Here is a 20403-nt window from a genome sequence, read left to right as displayed (position 1 = left end):
TCTATTTGTATCATCTTTACTTTCTTTCATCAGTGTCTTATAATTTTCTGCATACAGGTCTTTTGTCTCCTTAGGTAGGTTTATTCCTAGATATTTTATTCTGTTTGTTGCAGTGGTGAATGGGAGTGTTTTCTTGATTTCATTTTCAGATTTTTCATCACTAGTGTACAGGAATGCCAGAGATTTCTGTGCATTAATTTTGTATCCTGCTACTTTACCAAATTCATTGATTAGCTCTAGTAGTTTTCTGGTAGCATCTTTAGGATTCTCTATGTATAGTATCATGTCATCTGCAAACAGTGACAGCTTTACTTCTTCTTTTCCAATTTGGATTCCTTTTATTTCCTTTTCTTCTCTGATTGCTGTGGCTAAAACTTCCAAAACTATGTTGAATAAGAGTGGTGAGAGTGGGCAGCCTTGTCTTGTTCCTGATCTTAGTGGAAATGGTTTCAGTTTTTCACCATTGAGGATGATGTTGGCTCTGGGTTTGTCATATATGGCCTTTATTATGTTGAGGAAAGTTCCCTCTATGCCTACTTTCTGCAGGGTTTTTATCATAAATCGGTGTTGAATTTTGTCAAAAGCTTTCTCTGCATCTATTGAGATGATCATATGGTTTTTCTCCTTCAACTTGTTAATATGGTGTATCACATTGATTGATTTGCAAATACTGAAGAATCCTTGCATTCCTGGGATAAACCCCACTTGATCATGGTGTATGATCCTTTTAATGTGCTGTTGGATTCTGTTTGCTAGTATTTTGTTGAGGATTTTTGCATCTATGTTCATCAGTGATATTGGCCTGGAGTTTTCTTTCTTTGTGACATCCTTGTCTGGTTTTGGTATCAGGGTGATGGTGGCCTCGTAGAATGAGTTTGGGAGTGCTCCTCCCTCTGCTATGTTCTGGAAGAGTTTGAGAAGGATAGGTGTTAGCTCTTCTCTAAATGTTTGATAGAATTCGCCTGTGAAGCCATCTGGTCCTGGGCTTTTGTTTGTTGGAAGATTTTTAATCACAGTTTCAACTTCACTGCTTGTGATTGGTCTATTCATATTTTCTATTTCTTCCTGATTCAGACTTGGCAGGTTGTGCATTTCTAAGAATTTGTCCATTTCTTCCAGGTTGCCCATTTTATTGGCATAGAGTTTCTTGTAGTAATCGCTCATGATCTTTTGTATTTCTGCAGTGTCAGTTGTTACTTCTCCTTTTTCATTTCTAATTCTATTGATTTGAGTCTTCTTTCTTTTCTTTTTTTTTTTTTTGCGTTACGCGGGCCTCTCACTGTTGTGGCCTCTCCCGTTGCGGAGCACAGGCTCTGGACGCGCAGGCTCAGCGGCCATGGCTCACGGGCCCAGCCGCTCCGCGGCATATGGGATCCTCCTGGACCGGGGCACGAACCCTTATCCCCTGCATCGGCAGGCGGACTCTCAACCAGTGCGCCACCAGGGAGGCCCCCTTCTTTTCTTGATGAGTCTGGCTAATGGTTTATCAATTTTGTTTATCTTCTCAAAGAACCAGCTTTTAGTTTTATTGATCTTTGCTATCATTTCCTTCATTTCTTTTTCATTTATTTCTGATCTGATCTTTATGATTTCTTTCCTTCTGCTAACTTTGGGGGTTTTTTGTTCTTTTTTCTCTAATTGCTTTAGATGCAGGGTCAGGTTGTTTACTTGAGATGTTTCCTGTTTCTTAAGGTGGGATTGTATTGCTATAAACTTCCCCCTTAGAACTGCTTTTGTTGCGTCCCATAGGTTTTGGGTCGTCGTGTCTCCATTGTCATTTTTTTCTAGGTATTTTTTAATTTCCTCTTTGATTTCTTTAGTGATCACTTCGTTATTGAGTAGTGTATTGTTTAGCCTCCATGTGTTTGTATTTTTTACAGATCTTTTCCTGTAATTGATGTCTAGTTCCATAGCATTGTGGTCAGAAAAGATACTTGATACAATTTCAATTTTCTTAAATTTACCAAGGCTTGATTTGTGACCCAAGATATGATCTATCCTGGAGAATGTTCCATGAGCACTTGAGAAAAATGTGTATTCTGTTGTTTTTGGATGGAATGTCCTATAAATATCAATTAAGTCCATCTTGTTTAATGTATCATTTAAAGCTTGTGTTTCCTTATTTATTTTCATTTTGGATGATCTGTCCATTGGTGAAAGTGGGGTGTTAAAGTCCTCTACTATGAGTGTGTTACTGTCGATTTCCCCTTTTATGGCTGTTAGTATTTGCCTTATGTATTGAGGTGCTCCTATGTTGGGTGCATAAATATTTACAATTGTTATATCTTCTTCTTGGATCAATCCCTTTATCATTATGTAGTGTCCTTCTTTGTGTCTTCTAATAGTCTTTATTTTAAAGTCTATTTTGTCTGATATAAGAATTGCTAGTCCAGCTTTCTTTTGATTTCCACTTGCATGGAATATCTTTTTCCGTCCCCTTACTTTCAATCTGTATGTGTCTCTAGGTCTGAAGTGGGTCTCTTGTGGAAAGCATATATATGGGTCTTGTTTTTGTATCCATTCAGCCAATCTGTGTCTTTTGGTGGGAGCATTTAGTCCATTTACATTTAAGGTAATTATTGATATGTATGTTCCTATTCCCATTTCCTTAATTGTTTTGGGTTCATTATTGTAGGTCTTTTCCTTCTGTTGTGTTTCTTGCCTAGAGAAGTTCCTTTAGCATTTGTTGTAAAGCTGGTTTGGTGGTACTGAACTCTCTCAGCTTTTGCTTGTTTGTAAAGGTTTTAATTTCTCCATCAAATCTGAATGAGATCCTTGCTGGGTAGAGTAATCTTGGTTGCAGGTTTTTCTCCTTCATCACTTTAATTATGTCCTGCCACTCTCTTCTGGCTTGCAGAGTTTCTGCTGAGAGATAGCTGTTATCCTGATGGGGATTCCCTTGTGTGTTATTTGTTGTTTCTCCCTTGCTGCTTTTAATATGATTTCTTTGTGTTTAATTTTTGACAGTTTGATTAATATGTGTCTTGGCGACTTTCTCCTTGGATTTATCCTGTATGGGACTCTCTGTGCCTCCTGGACTTGATTAACTATTTCTTTTCCCATAGTAGGGAAGTTTTCAACTATAATCTCTTCAAATATTTTCTCAGTCCCTTTCTTTTTCTCTTCTTCTTCTGGAACCCCTATAATTCGAATGTTGGTGCGTTTAATGTTGTCCCAGAGGTCTCTGAGACTGTCCTCAGTTCTTTTCATTCTTTTTTCTTTATTTTGCTCTGCATCAGTTATTTTCACTATTTTATCTTCCACTTCACTTATCTGTTCTTCTGCCTCAGTTATTCTGCTATTGATCCCATCTGGAGTATTTTTCATTTCATTTATTGTGTTTTTAATCGATGCTTGATTCATCTTTATTTCTTCTAGTTCCTTGTTAACTGTTTCTTGCATTTTGTCTATTCTATTTCCAAGATTTTGGATCATGGAAATAGAATCTTGGATCATCTTTACTATCATTATTCTGAATTCTTTTTCAGGTAGACTGCCTATTACCTCTTCATTTGTTAGGTCTGGTAGGTTTTTATCTTGCTCCTTCACCTGCTGTGTGTTTTTCTGTCTTCTCATTTTGCTTATCTTCCTGTGTTTGGGGTCTCCTTTTTGCAGGCTGCAGATTCGTAGTTCCCATTGTTTTTGGTGTCTGTCCCCAGTGGCTAAGGTTGTTTCTGTAGGTTGTGTGGGCTTCCTGGTGGGGGGGACTAGTGCATGTGTTCTGGTGGTTGAGGTTCGATCTTGTCTTTCTGGTGGACAGGTCCACGTCTGGTGGTGTGTTTTGGGGTGCCTGTGGCCTTATTATGTTTTTAGGCAGCCTCTCTGCTAATGGGTGGGATTGTGTTCCTGTCTTGCTAGTTGCTTGGCATAGGGTGACCAGCCCTGTGGCTTGCTGGTCGTTGACTGAAGCTGGGTGCTTCTGTTGAGATGGAGATCTCTGGGAGATTTTCGCCACTTGATATTATGTGGAGCTGGGAGGTCTCTTGTTGACCCGTGTCCTGAAGTTGGCTCTCCCACTTCAGAGGCACAGCACTGACTCCTGGCTGCAGCACCAAGAGCCTTTTATCTACCCGGCTCAGGATAAAAGGGAGAAAAAGTAGAAAGAATTAGTAGAAGAAAGAAAGAGAGAGAGAAAGGAAGGAAAGAAAGGAAGGAACGAAGAAAGGGAGGGAGGGAGGAAGGACGGAAAGAAAGAAAGGAGGGAGGGAGCGAGGAAGGAAAGAAAAAGAAAGAGTGAAAGGAAGAAGGGAAGGAGGGAGGAAGGAAAGAAAGACAGACAGGAGGGAGGGAGGAAGGAAAGAAAGAAAGGGGTGGAGGGAGGGAGGGAGGAAGGGAGGGTAGGAAAAAAAGAAAGAGAGAAGATAAAGTAAAATAGAATAAAGTATAAAATATAGTAGCGTTATTAAAAATAAAAAAGTAATTATTGAAAAAAAAATGGACGGATAGAACCCTGGGACCTATGGTGGAAGCAAATCTATACAGAGAAAATCTCACACAGAAGCATACACATACACATTCACAAAAAGAGAACAGGGGGAAAAAAATCGAAAATCTTGCTCTCAAAGTCCACCTCCTCAATTTGGGATAATTCATTTTAAAAAGAGGAAAAGGGGGAAAAGTCTGAAATCTTGCTCTCAACGTCCACCTCCTTAATTTGGGATAATTCGTTGTGAAAAGAGGAAAAGGGGAAAAAATCTTAAATCTTGTCCTCAAAGTCCACTTCCTCAATTTGGGATGATTCGCTGTCCATTCATGCACTCCACAGACGCAGGGCCCATCAAGTGGACTGTGGAACTTTAATCCGCTGCCTCCGAGGCTGCACAGAGAGATTTCCCTGTCTCTTCTCTGCTCTCACAGCTCCCGGGTCTCAGCCTTGGACCTGGCCCCGCCTCTGCGCGTAGGTCGCCGGAGGGCGTCCGTTCTTTGCTCAGACAGGACGGGTTTAAAGGAGCCGCTGATTCAGGGGCTCTGGCTCACTCAAGCCGAGGGGAGGGAGCGGCACGCAGTGCGGGGCGGGTCTGCGGCGGCAGAGGCCGGCGCGATGTTGCACCAGCCTGAGGCGCTCCGTGCGCTTTCCCGGGGGTGCCGTCCCTGGGTCCCGGGACCCCGGCAGTGGCGGGCCACACAGGCTCCCTGGAAGGGGGGGTGGAAAGTGACCTGCGCTCGCACACAGGCCCTGTGGTGGTGGCAGCAGCAGCCCCAGCGTCCCACGCCCGTCTCCGGGGTCCGCGCCCTCAGCCGCGGCTCGCACCCGTCTCCGGAGCCTCCCCAAGCAGCGCTCTTAATGCCCTCTCCTCGCGCACCAGGAAAAAAAGGGAAGAAAAAGTCTCTTGCCTCTTCGGCAGCTCCAGATTTTTTTTCCGGACTCCCTCCGGGCGAGCCACGTTGCACCAACTCCTTCAGGCTCTCTTCCTGCCGCCAGCCCCAGTCTTCTCCCTGCTGGAGCATGTGAACTCTTAGTTGCGGCACGCAGGATCTAGTTCTCTGACCAGAGATCAAACCCCTGGCCCCCTGCGGAGTCTTAGCCCCTGGACCACCAGGGAAGTCTCCTTCCTTGCTTATTTTTAACTTTTCTGTCTCTCAGTATCTACAGTATATTTTCTTATTTGTTCAACCATAATATGCACATAAAGTTGTGGTACTGCTGTTTAAAAATGTAGAATTTTTTATAATATTGGCATATTAAATTCTTGATAGCAGTTAATATTATTGCTTTTTATCTCAAGGCAGCTAGGGAAAATAAATCACTGAAAGGATTAAAGTTTTGATTGGTATAGGGACAAGACTCTGATATATTTTAAGTATTTAAAAAAATATTTCTAAATCAATACTAGATTGTTGTGAAGAAATTAGAAAATTCAGTTGAACAAAAAGAATACCACCTGGACACAGTTAAAATTAACACTTAAGTGTATATCCTACTAATTTGTCTGCGTATCTGTATATATCTATAATAAATATTTAAATATTAATGTTTGAAAACCACAAAATACTATTTTATCATTTACTTTTTCTACTTAACTATATATTATAAACATTTTCTGAAATGAAGTTTAAAGCATTGCTCAGTAGATACTTATTGGGTGCTTAACATGTATTGGACACTATACTAGGCATAAGTACCAGGGAAGCAGTGGTAAACATTTTCAATGACTACATTATATTCTACTTCTGGGATGTATCACAGTTAATTTAACCACTATCCTGTCATTGTATTTTTGAATTGTTTTCAGTTAAAAATTATAAATTGTACTGCAGTTATTATCCTTGTAGCTAAATCTTTGGAACATCATTATCTACTAATTATTCCTGGCCTTTTGATAGGTACTGGAACTAGATTAACTCAAGGCTTATATCTCTGGATAGATGTAGAGTAAGAGTGTGAACACTTTGAATTCTGCTAATGGGGAGATCCATAGTCTTTGGCTTTGTAAATGAGGAAGTTGATACTGAAAACTAAAAACCAAGACCTTCATTCTTCCTTGGTAAGTCATAGCCATATCTTTGAGCAGACCCCAAAGTTTCCCTAAATAGTAGTTCTACATCTATGTAGTATCTGAAGAAATAAGTGATTAAGGTTCTGAAGTTCTATATTAAGAATATGGCAGAGATCATTTCAGCTTGTAAGGAGCATATGTTAGCAATGCATAACTTGTCGATAGAATCCAGCATATTCACCCCCCCCACCCATTATCTTCTTTTGATAGCATTCTCTTTTTGAGGGCATACTGTAATGAATTAGGTATAAAATGAACCTCAAAGTGACTGTGTGAATTGATTTGCTGAAAGGCTTGTTTAGTATTACATTTGAACATTAGTAAGTAAAATAAAATAAATGTTCTTGAGCTTGTTTTTGGGAAGTTGTTAGAGTTCTATCAATGTATTTAAGTATAACTTGAAGGGAAGGGGGTTTAGAACCCTTTTTTGCCTTAAAAGATTAATTTTTGATCTTTAAAGTATTAGGAGAGTATTGAAAATATTTGAAAGTATTAGGAGTCCGTTCTGATTCTTGTAATGGAATTATCATATAGGCTTTGCAGAATCATTAGTGGCTTAGAATCTCCGTTGATTGTACACAATTGAGATCATGATTAAAATTTGTCTATGAATAGATCAGATTGTTGTAAAGAGACAGACATTATTTTTATGATTTAATCATTAAGAAAAAAGTGAGTGTAGAAAAATTTGACAGAGTAGTTAGTTGTACCTAAAATCTGCTTGTCACACATATACAATATTAGACCGAGAGATCTAGATCTGTAATTTATTGACCAGGAAGCTGCAGCAGAGGTTTTTCTGGAGCTTTAAATGTGTATTTATTTTTTCTTGCTTTTAATGGTTGCATGATATTCCTATTAAAAAGTAAAACATTTGGAATCTGTAGGAAAACACAAAAATGAAAATAAAACATCACTCCTTATATTAGCATTCAGAGCTAGTCACTGGTAAATGTTTTTGTGCATATCCTTTCACATTTGTTTTCCATACACGGATTTTTTTTGCCTTATAAAAGAGAGATCATTCTGTAGATGTGATTTTCTTTATTACTTATATTGGAAATAATTTCTTATATCATTTGTTATTTTGGAACATATTTTTTAATAACTACTGTATAGTATCTCATTATTTGTCTTTACAGTAATTTTATATGTGTTCTTTTATTATCATTGGTTCTATTTTTTCTATACTATAAATAATATATAGTCTATGTCCGTGTTTATAAATGTTTGTATGTATATACAGTTGGTCCTTGAACACAATGTATTTGAACTGCTTCAGTCCACTTATACACAGAAGTTTTAAAAATAAATACTATAGTACTACATGATCTGTGGTTGGTTGAACCTGAGGATATGGAACTATGGATACATAAGGCTGATTATAAAGTTACTCAAATTTTCAATTGCGCAGGGGTTGGTGCCCCAACTCCTGAATTGTTCAAGTGTCTACTGTACTTTGATTTTCAAACCTTTTGATGCTTGTTTAGAGTTTTAATAAATTTACAGATTTCATATGTTTATACTTTCAGGGGAAGTAGAGAGCTCCTTTTTTCGAAGATAGGGTAAATTATATTTTGTGTCCATCCTAATGGAAGTATACATGAATATTTATTAGGGTAAATAATTTATTAACATTGAGTCTAATCCACTCATAGGTAAAATAATAAAAACTAATTACTGTGAAAAAAGAATATAAAATCTTCCACAGAAGACATCAGCAGTCTTATTTTTACAAAATACTCAACACCTATACCCAACTCTTTAAAAAATATCACCTGCTCTCCTTCAAGTTTGAACTTGGTATCTTTTTAGGTTATTACAAGGGCTGTGTAACAGATTATCCCCAAACTTAGTGGTTTAAATTTATTTGGCTCATGAATCTGCTGTCTGGCTAGGGTTCAGAGATAGCTTTTTTTGGTTTCAATTGGAGTTGGCTAGGTTTGCTTGGGGGCTGAGGCCTGGAATCATCTTAAAGGATCACTCACTCATTTACCTTGATACCTGTATTTGGAAGCCTCATATATCTTGGTATATATCTGTTCTTTTTAGCCTTCTCATGAAATCTTTGCAGCACAGCAGCTTCAGGGTATCCAAGATTTTTTTTAACCTATGGCTTAGGGCTCCCAAGGCATGTATACTGAGAGACAGAGAGAGATGGAAACAAAGAGGGAGGAAGGAAGGGAAAACACAAAAATATTGCTACATGAAAGCTAGGCTGAAGCAGTGTAGCTATACATAATGCTTTTTAAAAAATTTTTAATTTAATTTTATTTTTGTGGTATGCGGGCCTCTCACTGTTGTGGCCTCTCCCGTTGTGGAGTACAGGCTCCGGACGCGCAGGCTCAGCGGCCATGGCTCATGGGCCCAGCCGCTCTGCGGCATGTGGGATCTTCCCGGACCGGGGCACGAACCCATGTCCCCTGCATCGGCAGGTGGACTCTCAACCACTGCGCCACCAGGGAAGCCCCATAATGCTTTTTATGATCTAGCCTTGGAAATCACAGGCCTGCCCAGATTCAAGGGGAAGGAACGTAGATTGCACCTGATGTTGGAGAACTGGTCAGTATCACATTGTAAGAAGAGCATGTGGGTTGTAGAATATTGATATGGCCATGATTGGAAAACACAATATGCCACAGTATCTAATGTAGGCTAAATATCCTACTCACAAAGGATCCATGGGTGTGAACAGCCTGAAGCCCTTGTCTTACTCCCTGAAAAAACAACTGTTATTCCCTAATTAAGAATACAAAGGAAATGATTGATTTAGAGATAATGTTTTTGCAGATGAAGAATTATAAAGAGGTACCTTTTATATAAATTAAATATAAATAATTAAGATGTTACTGATGCCGAAGAGGATTAACTCCAGGGTACTAATGAAATAAAAGTGTTCAGATACCCTTTATTCACATTTATTTTATCCTCCTAACTTATGCTTTACTCTCGTTGAAGTCATTTTATTGTTGTCACTGGTTGTAGTTGATACAGTGCTTATTACATGTTATGTAATAAGCTGAACTTGATGCTTAACCATCATTTATAATGTGAAAGTTAAATTATTTTAAGTTCTAAACAAATGATTTCAAACTTGTGGCTACACTGTATCCATCCATTCATTTGTTTATTCAGTATCATGAGCCATACACTTTGGAGATGTAAAGGTGACTAAGGGTACTCTCTTTAAGGACCTCCACAGTCTGGAGAAGAAGACAGACATGTAGACAAATAATTATAATATAGTATGATATGTGTTAATACAAACTACCAAGTACTAACACCCAGAGAAAGGAACGCCTTGGTGTGGGAGTGTTGACTGTGTGGATAAGAGAATAATTTTGTGCAGAATCTGAGGTATTTAACAGGGGAGAAATAGAGGGAAGAGCATTCTAGGTTGAAGGAGCAGTACGTACAGAGGTGTAGAGATGTATGCTTGAAGAAGGTTGAGCAAATTCAGTGGGGTTGGGGTGTAGAGTTTGTGATATTTGGATGATGTCAAAGAGCCCAGATTGTTAAAAGAGTTTTATATATAAGTAATGGGCGCTATTGTTGTATTTTAAGATTGTAGCCATAATTAGATTTGTGTGTTAGAGACCTCTGGGGACAGCGTTTGAAAGATTAGAAGGGGAAGAAACTGCAAGTAAGAATAGTTAAGAAGTTATTATGGGGGGAACCTTCAAGATGGCAGAGGAGTAAGACGTCGAGATCACCTTCCCCACAGATATATCAAAAATACATCTACATGTGGAACAGCTCTTACAGAACACCTACTGAATGCTGGCAGAAGACCTCAGACTTCCCAAAAGGCAAGAAACTCCCCACGTACCTGGGTAGGGCAAAAGAAAAAAGGAAAAACAGAGACAAAAGGATAGGGATGGGACTTGCACCTCTGGGCAGGAGCAGCAGATTAAATCTCCACAATCAATTTGATGTACCCTGCATCTCTGGAATACCTGAATAGACAATGAATCATCCCAAAACTGAGGTGATGGACTTTGGGAGCAACTGTAGGCTTGGGGTTTCCATTCTGCATCTAATTTGTTTCTGGATTTATGTTTATCTTAGTTTAGTATTTAGAGCTTATTATCATGGGTAGATTTGTTCATTGATTTGGTTGCTCTCTTCCTTTTTTTTAATATATATATATTTTTCCTTTTTCTCTTTTTGTGAGTGTGTATGTATATGCTTTCAGTGATTTTGTCTGTATAGCTTTGCTTTTAGAATTTGTCCTAGGGTTCTATCAGTTTTTTTGTTTTTTTTGGGTGTAGTTTTTCACGCTTGTTATCATTGGTGGATTTGTTTTTGGTTTGGTTACTCTCTTCTTCCTTTCCTTTTTTTTTCTTTTTAATATTAAAAATTTTTTTATTTTAATTATTTTATTTTATATTCTTCTCCTCCTTCCTCCCTTCCTTCCTTCCTTCCTGCCTGCCTGCCTTCCTTTTATCCCTATCTCCCTCCCTTCCTCCCTCCCTCCCTGTCTCCCTTCCTATTTCTACCTTTTCTTCTGAGCTGCGTGGCTGACAGGGTCTTGGTGCTCTGGCTGGGTGTCAGGCCTGAGCCTCTGAGGTGGGAGAGCTGAGTTCAGGATATTGGTCCACCAGAGACTTCCCAGCCCCATGTAATATCAAACGGTGGAAGCTCTCCCAGAGATCTCCATCTCAACGCTACGAGCCAGCTCCACTCAACGATCAGCAAGCTATAGTGCTGGATACCCTGTGCCAAACAACTAGCAAGACAGGAGCACAACCCCATCCATTAGCAGGGAGGCTGCCTAAAATGATAGTAAGTTCACAGACACCCCAAAACACACCACTGGCTGTGGTCCTGTCCACCGGAAAGATGAGTTGCAGCCTAATCCACCAGAACACAGGCACCAGTCCGCTCCACCAGGAAACCTACACAACCCACTGAACCAACCTTACCAACTGGGGCAGACACCAAAAACAACGGGAAGTATGAACTTGCCGCCTGCGAAAAGGAGACCCCAAACACAGTAAGTTAAACAAAATGAGAAGACAGAAATACACAGCAGATGAAGGAGCAAGGTAAAAACCCACCAGACCAAACCAATGAAGAGGAAATAGGCAGTCTACCTGAAAAAGAATTCAGAGTAATGATAGTAAAGATGATTCAAAATCTTAGAAATAGAATGGAGGAAATACGAGAAACGTTTAAGAAGGACCCAGAAGACCTAAAGAGCAAATAAACAATGATGAACAACACAATAAATGAAATTAAAAATTCTCTAGAAGGAATTGATAGCAGAATAACTGAGGCAGAAGGACAGATAAGTGCCCTGGAAGATAAAATACTGGAAATAACTATTGCAGAGCAGAATAAAGAAAAAAGAATGAAAAGAATTGAGGACAGTCTCAGAGACCTCTGGGACAACATTAAATGCACCAACATTCGAATTATAGGGGTCCCAGAAGAAGAAAAGAAAAAGAAAGAGACTGAGAAAATATTTGAAGAGATTATAGTTGAAACCTTCCCTAATATGGGAAAGGAAATAGTCAACTCCAGGAAGTGCAGAGATTCCCATACAGGATAAATTCAAGGAGAAACATGCCAAGACACATATTAATCAAACTATCAAAAATTAAATACAAAGAAAAAATATTAAAAGCAGCAAGGGAAAAACAACAAATAATATACAAGGGAATCCCCATAAGGTTAACAGCCGATCTTTCAGCAGAAACTCTGCAAGCCAGAAGGGTGTGGCAGGACATATTTAAAGTAATGAAAGGGAAAAACCTACAACCAAGATTACCCAGCAAGGATCTCACTCAGATTTGACAGAGAAATTAAAACCTTTACAGACAAGCAAAAGCTAAGAGAATTCAGCACCACCAAGCCAGGTTTACAACAAATGCTAAAGGAACTTCTCTAGGCAGGAAACACAAGTGAAGGAAAAGACCTACAAAAACAAACCGAAAACAATTAAGAAAATGGGAATAGGAACATACATATCGATAACTACCTTAAATGTAAATGGACTAAATGCTCCCACCAAAAGACACAGATTGGCTGAATGGATACAAAAACAAGACCCGTATATATGCTGTCTACAAGAGACCCACTTCAGACCTAGGGACACATACAGACTGAAAGTGAGGGGATGGAAAAAGATATTCCATGCAAATGGAAATCAAAAGAAAGCTGGAGTAGCAATTCTTATATCAGACAAAATAGACTTTAAAATAAAGACTATTACAAGAGACAAAGAAGGCCACTACATAATGATCAAGGGATCAATCCAAGAAGAAGATATAACAACTGTAAATATTTATGCACCCAACATAGGTGCACCTCAATACATAAGGCAAATGCTAACAGCCATAAAAGGGGAAATCGACAGTAACACAATCATAGTAGGGGACTTTCACACCCCACTTTCACTAATGGCCAGATCATCCAAAATGAAAATAAATAAACACAAGCTTTAAATGATACATTAAACAAGACGGACTTAATTGATACTTATAGGACATTCCATCCCAAAACAACAGAATACACTTTCTTCTCAAGTGCTCATGGAACATTCTCCAGGATAGATCACATCTTGGGTCACAAATCAAGCCTTGGTAAGTTTAAGAAAATTGAAATCATGTTAAGTATTTTTTTCAACCACAACGCTATGAGACTAGATATCAATTACAGGAAAAAATCTGTAAAAAATAGAAACACATCGAAGTTAAACAATACACTACTAAATAACCAAGAGATCACTGAAGAAATCAAAGAGGAAATCAGAAAATACCTAGAAACAAATGACAATGAAAACACGACAACCCAAAACCTATGGGATGCAGAAAAAGCAGTTCTAAGAGCGAAGTTTATAGCAATACAATCCTACCTCATGAAACAAGAAACATCTCAAATAAACAAGCTAACCTTACACCTAAAAGCAATTGGAGAAAGAAGAACAAAAAACCCCCAAAGTTAGCAGAAGGAAATAAATCGTAAAGATCAGATCTGAAATGAATGAAAAAGAAATGAAGGAAACGATAGCAAAGATCAATAAAACTAAAAGGTGGTTCTTTGATAAGATGAACAAAATTGATAAACCATTAGCCAGACTCATCAAGCAAAAATGGGAGAAGACTCAAATCAATAGAATTAGGAATGAAAAAGGAGAACTAACAACTGACACTGTAGAAATACAAAGGATCATGAGAGATTACTACAAGCAACCATATGCCAGTAAAATGCACAACCTGGAAGAAATGGACAAATTCTTAGAAAAGCACAACCTTCTGAGACTGAACCAGGAAGAAATAGAAAATATAAACAGACCAGTCAGAAGCAGTGAAATTGAAACTGTGATTAAAAATCTTCCAACAAAGAAAAGCCCAGGACCAGATGGCTTCACAGGCGAATTCTATCAAACATTTAGAGAAGAGCTAACACCTATCCTTCTCAAACTTTCAAAATTTAACAGAGGGAGAAACACCTGCAAACTCATTCTACGAGGCCACCATCACCCTGATACCACAACCAGACAATGTGTCAAAAAAAAAAAAAAACAAACACAAAACTACAGGCCAATATCACTGATGTACATAGATGCAAAAATCCTCAACGAAATACTAGCAAACAGAATCCAACAGCTCATTAAAAGGATCATACACCATGATCAAGTGGGTTTTGTCCCAGTAATGCAAGGATTCTTCAATATATGCAAACCCATCAAGGTGATACACCATATTAACCAACTGAAGGATAAAAACCGTATGATAAGTTCAATAGATGCAGAAAAAGGTTTCCACAAAATTCAACACTGATTTATGATAAAAACCCTCCAGAAAGTAGTCATAGAGGGAACTTACCTCCACATAATAAAGACTATATATGACAAACCAACAGCCAACATAATTTTCAATGGTGAAAAAGTGAAACCATTTCCACCAAGATCAGGAAGGAGACAAGGTTGTCCACTCTCACCACTGTTATTCAACATAGTTTTGGAAGTTTCAGCCACAGCAGGCAGAAAAGAAAAAGAAATAAGAGGAATCCAAATCAGAAAAGAAGTAAAACTGTCACTGTTTGCAAACGAAATGATACTGTACATAGAGAGTCCTAAATATGCTACCAGAAAACTACTAGAGCTAATCTGTGAGTTTGGTAATGTAGCAGGATACAAAATTAATACACGGAAATCTCTTGCATTCATTTAAACTAATGATGAAAAATCTGAAAGAGAAATTAAGGAAACACTCACATTTACCATTGCAACAAAAAGAATAAAATACCTAGGAATATACCTACTTAAGGCGAAAAAAAGATCTGTATTCAGAAAACTATAAGACACTGATGAAAGAAATTAAGGATGATGTGAACAGATGGAGAGATATATCATGTTCTTGGATTGGAATAATCAACATTGTGAAAATGACTATACTACCCAAAGCAATTTACAGATTCAGTGCAATCCCTATCAAACTACCAATGGCATTTTTCACAGAACTAGAACAACAAATTTCAAAATTTGTATTGAAACACAAAAGACTCCTAATAGCCAAAGGAATGTTGAGAAAGAAAAATGGAGCTGGAGGAATCAGGCTCCCTGCCTTCAGAGTATACTACAAAGCTACAGTAATTAAGACAGTATGGTACTGGCAGAAAAACAGAAATATAAATCAGTGGAACAGGATAGAAAGCCCAGAGATAAATCCACACACATATGGTCACCTTATCTTTGATAAAGGAGGCAAGAATATATAGTGGAGAAAAGACAACCTCTTCAGTAAGTGGTGCTGGGAAAACTGGACAGGTACATGTAAAAGAATGAAATAAGAACACTCCCTAGGGCCTCCCTGGTGGCGCAGTGGTTGAGAGTCCGCCTGCTGATGCAGGGGATACAGGTTCGTGCCCCGGTCTGGGAGGATCCCATATGCCGCGGAGCGGCTGGGCCCGTGAGCCATGGCCGCTGGGCCTGCGCATCCGGAGCCTGTGCTCCGCAACGGGAGAGGCCACAACAGTGAGAGGCCCGCATACCGCAAAAAGAAAAAAAAAAAAAAAAAAAAAGAAAAAAAAAAAAGAACACTCCCTAACACCATACACAAAAATAAACTCAAAATTGATTAAAGACCTAAATGTAAGGCCAGACACTTTAAAACTCTTAGAGGAAAACATAGAACACTCTATGATATAAATCACGGCAAGATCTTTTTTGACCCGCTGCCTAGAGTAATGGGAATAAAAAGAAAAATAAACAAATGGGATCTAAGGAAACTTAAAAGTTTTTGCACAGCAAAGGAAACCATAAGATGAAAAGACAGCCCTCAAATGGGAGAAAATATTTGCAAAGGTAGCAACTGACAAAGGATTAATCTTCAAAATATACAAGCAGCCCATGCAACTCAATAACAAAAAAACAAACAATGCAATCCGAAAATGGGCCAAAGAGCTAAATACACATTTCTCCTTAGAATGTATACAGATTGTTAACAAACACATGAAAGGATGCTCAACATCACTAATCATTAGAGAAATGCAAATCAAAACTACAATGAGGTATCACCTCACACCAGTCAGAATGGCTATCATCAAAAAATCTACAAACAGTAAATGCTGGAGAGGGTGTGGAGAAAAGGGAACCCTCCTGCAATGTTGGTGGGAATGTAACTTGATACAGCCACTATGGAGAACAGTATGGAGGTTCCTTAAAAAACTTAAAAATAGAACTACCATATGACCCAGCAATCCTGCTACTGGGCGTATACCCTGAGAAAACCATAATTCAAAAAGAGTCATGTACCACAATGTTCACTGCAGCTCTAATTACAATAGCCAGGACATGGAAGCAACCTAAGTGTCCATCTACAGATGAATGGATAAAGAAGATATGGCACATATATACAATGGAATATTACTCAGCCATAAAAAGAAACGAAATTGAGTTATTTGTAGTGAGGTGGATGGACCTAGAGTCTGTCATAGAGAGTGAAGTGTGTCAGAAAGAGAAAAACAAATACCGTATGCTAACACATATATATAGAAAGTTGAAAAGAAAAAGGTTCTGAAGAACCTAGGGGCAGGACAGGAAAAAAGGCACAGACGTAGAGAATGGATTTGGGGACACAGGGAGGGGGAAGCGTAATCTGGGACGAAGTGAGAGAGTGGCATTGACATATATACACTACGAAATGTAAAATAGACAGCTCGTCGGAAGCAACTGCGTAGCACAGGGAGACCAGCTCAGTGCTTTGTGACCATCTAGAGCATTGGGATAGGGAGTGTGGGAGGGAGACACAGGAGGGAGGGGATATGGGGATATATGTATACGTATAGCTGATTCTCTTTGTTTTATAGCAGAAACTAACACAAGAATGTAAAGCAAATATCCTGCAATAAGGATGTTAAAAAAAACGTTATTGTGATACTTCATTTATCTACTTTTTTACTGAATGAGAGAGGCTTTTTATAAAATTATATTCGACTACCTATAAACTAAGCACTGAATTTAAAACTCTTTAAAACTAATACCAAAATATTAATGCAAGTAATATAATGGTTCTGTTAGCTCATTCAGCTCTTATTTATATTTCAGTTAAACTGGTTATTTTCTCATTCTGGTTTCAGATAAAAAAGATGTTAAATGCAAAACCAGAGGATGTTTGTGTTAAGTCACCATTGTCCAAACTCAGAAGCTCAGAACGCTGGGATCTTTCTTTGCAGGGGGTAAATAAAAACTATTTCCTTTTAAGTATGTGGTGTTACTTGGTATGTTTAAAATAATTTAATAAAGCTGAATTTTAATTTTCTTATATGTCTTTTTTTTTGTTTTCTAATTGCAGGTTTTCAATTTATTTCTGGCAAATGTTGAAGTGATGCTTTGAGGTTAGGGTCTTTTTCAGTTTAAATCTAAGAACATCTTATTACGCATGGTTGTTTCCTTCATGAATTTAAATCTCATTATTGTAAGGTATATTTTAAATTTATGAGAATATTAATCTTATTAGAATCCTTTGCTCTTTTTCTCCATTTTATAAATTTGAGAGGGTACATCTTAAAGGGTGACACAACTATATGTGTGTTTGTGTATATATATATATATTTAAAAATATTTATTTTTTATTGGGGTACAGTTGCTTTACAATGTTGTGCTAGCTCCTGCTGCACAGCAAAGTGAACCAGCCATATGTATACACATATCCCCTCCCTTTTGGATTTCCTCCCATCCAGGTCACCACAGAGCACCAAGTAGAGTTCCCTGTGCTATACAGGAAGTCCTCACTAGTTATCTATTTCATATGCAGCGGCGTATGAAGTTGATTGACCCAGATGTCAATCTCAATCTCCCAATTCATCCCAGTCTGACACAACTATATCTTAAAAGTTATTCTGATTATAAATCTGGACTAATTTTATCACTATTAAGTATTACTATAGAGTTCTCATGAATAAAGCTTAAGATAGCACTTTATAAGTTTTTTTTTTTTCTTGACTGGCACAACTCATGGTCAAGGTTTTAAAAATAGAATTTTTCTAAGATTTTCTAATCCTCCATTTGAGGATATACATATTAGTCTACTAGCGCTAACATAACGAAAGACCACAGGTCAGATGGCTTAAACAACAGAAAGTTATTTTCTCACAGGTCTGGAGGCTGGAAGTCCAAAATCAAGGTGCTGGCAGGGTTCATTTCACTAAGGCCTCTCTCCTTGGCTTACAGATGGCTATCTTCTTGCTTTGTCCCTCATATGGCCTCTTTTCTGTGCACCCACATCCCTAGAGTTTCTTCCTCTTCTTATAAGGACACTAGTCTTATAGGATTAGGGTCCTACCCTTATGACCTCATTTAAACTTCATTACCTATGTAAAGGCCCTATCTCCACATACAGTCATATTAAAGGTTAGGATGTCAACATATGAATTTTGGCAGAGACAGTTCAGCTCATAACAGGAGAATTTTAGGATAACAGACTTTAAATCACCTTGAATATATGTGTTTTTGTTACAGACAAGAAAAATTAACCATTTATTATAACTTGTTCTCAGAGGAAAGATTTGTTGTTAGTATTAGTTGCTTTAACATTATTTATATATTTATTTATTTTGGCCGTACTGCATGGCTTGCAGGATCTTAGTTCCCTGACCAGGGATTGAACCCATGCCCTCAGCAGTGAAAGCACGGAGTCCTAACCACTAGACCACCAAGGAATTCCCTAACATTATTTAAAAATTTAGTAATTAAATAATGCATTTGCTTTTTATACAGGGTACAAAAAAGGGAAATAATAAATGGGACTATTTCTTAAATGCAGTCACTACTGACAGTTTTTTTTCATTCCTTTCAAGGAAAAGAAAGCATATTGCCCCCATACGACTCTATATTATTTTTTGATCATTGCTTAAGAGGGATCATGAAATACATAGTAATACTGTACTATTAGTAATATTGTTAATTTTTTCTTCTATTTTAACACATTTAGATCTATCTCTTTTATTTATTTTTTATTGGCTTTGCAATACTCCAAAAATATACTATATACAATAATTTATTCACTTAGTGCACTGATATTAGACAATTTGGTTGTTTCTAGAGTTTTGCTGACAGAAACAATATTGCAAGACCTTCATTTTTCGTGAACAGGGAACCATTTTTGAGTGGGATTACTGGGTCTAAGGAAGTTTGTATATTAAATTTTAATGAATATTGCAAAATTGTCTCACAGAAGATTTGCACCAATTTATATTGCCACCAGTGAGAGCTCCCATACTTCTACAGGTTTACTATTACTGGATATTATCAGGCAGTAAAATTGTTGTCAGTAGAAGAAAAAAATACATTATTATTTTTTAAGCTTTAAAAAAAATATATTTATTTATTTATTTTTGGTTGCATTGGGTCTTAGTTTTGGGGATCTTTCGTTGCGGTCCGTGGGCTCTCTGGTTGTGGCACGTGGCTCAGTAGTTGCAGTGTGTAGGCTTACTTGCCCCATGGCATGTGGGATCTTAGTTCCTGGACCAGGGACTGAACCTGCTTCCCCTGCATTGGAAGGCAGATTCTTAACCACTGGACCACCAGGGAAGTCCCCAAAATACATTATTTTAAGAAAATTTGATCTCTGCATTTATATATTTTACTTTATGTTTTAGAATACGGAATGGAGTAAAAATAAGAAATACACACACACACACACACACACAGTCTCTTGGAAGTAGATGGATGCTTTTTGTTGGGTTTGTTTTCTTAAGGAGTGTCTTACTAAATGTGTTTTTTCCTTTACCCTTGGGTCATATAATCTTCCTTTAGTATTTGGCCTTCAAGAGGCAGATGTGGATCACCAGAGAGATCTTTTTTAAAAAATAAATTTATTTATTTTATTTATTTATTTTTGGCTGCATTGGGTCTTTGTTGCTACGCGCGGGCTTTCTCCAGTTGCGGTGAGTGGGGGCTACTCTTTGTTGCGGTGCACGTGCTTCTCACTGCAGTGGCTTCTCTTGTTGCGGAGCACGGGCTCTAGGCATGTGGGCTTCAGTAGTTGTCGCATGAGGGCTCAGTAGTTGTGGTTTGTGGGCTCTAGAGCACAGGCTCAGTAGTTGTTGCACATGGACTTAGTAGTTGCTCCGTGGCATGTGGAATCTTCCTGGACCAGGCTCGAACCCATGTCCCCTGCATTGGCAGTCGGATTGTTAACCACTGTGCCACCAGGGAAGTCCTCAGAGAGCCCTTTAGGTATTAAGTCTCTATGTTATATAATCTGCCGTCTTCTCTTTCCTTAACTCCTTTTCATTTCAGCAGTCTCCTTTTCCTGAGGAGTAATGGTTTATTTTCTCCTATTTCTCTCTACCCACTGAGTGAAACAAGGCCTCCTCAGAGACATATTTTCTTTTCCTATGACTAGTTTCCCACTCTAGTTGCACGTGTTCCTTAGGATAGTGATACTTAACTTTT

At 38.2% G+C, this 20403-nt stretch overlaps 1 protein-coding gene across 7 annotated transcripts in view; it reads left to right on the top strand.

The window, feature by feature from the left end:
• SENP7 (SUMO specific peptidase 7) overlaps positions 1-20403 on the top strand; it is a 163981-nt gene that overhangs the window by 19674 nt on the left and 123904 nt on the right. For 6 of the 7 annotated variants that reach the window (XM_060098721.1, XM_060098719.1, XM_060098718.1 and 3 more), the window contains exon 3: positions 17085-17183. The exons of the other annotated variant lie outside the window; for it this stretch is intronic. In XM_060098721.1, coding sequence (XP_059954704.1) covers positions 17085-17183 — 99 coding nt within the window. The remainder of the gene's footprint in view (positions 1-17084; positions 17184-20403) is intronic. 7 annotated transcript variants of the gene reach the window in all.

This window comes from Mesoplodon densirostris, chromosome 5, assembly GCF_025265405.1.
Source record: "Mesoplodon densirostris isolate mMesDen1 chromosome 5, mMesDen1 primary haplotype, whole genome shotgun sequence".
Classification (NCBI taxonomy): Eukaryota; Metazoa; Chordata; class Mammalia; order Artiodactyla; family Ziphiidae; genus Mesoplodon; species Mesoplodon densirostris.
The sequence above is the reverse complement of the archived record's forward strand: the minus strand, read 5'-3'. Positions and strand labels throughout refer to the sequence as shown.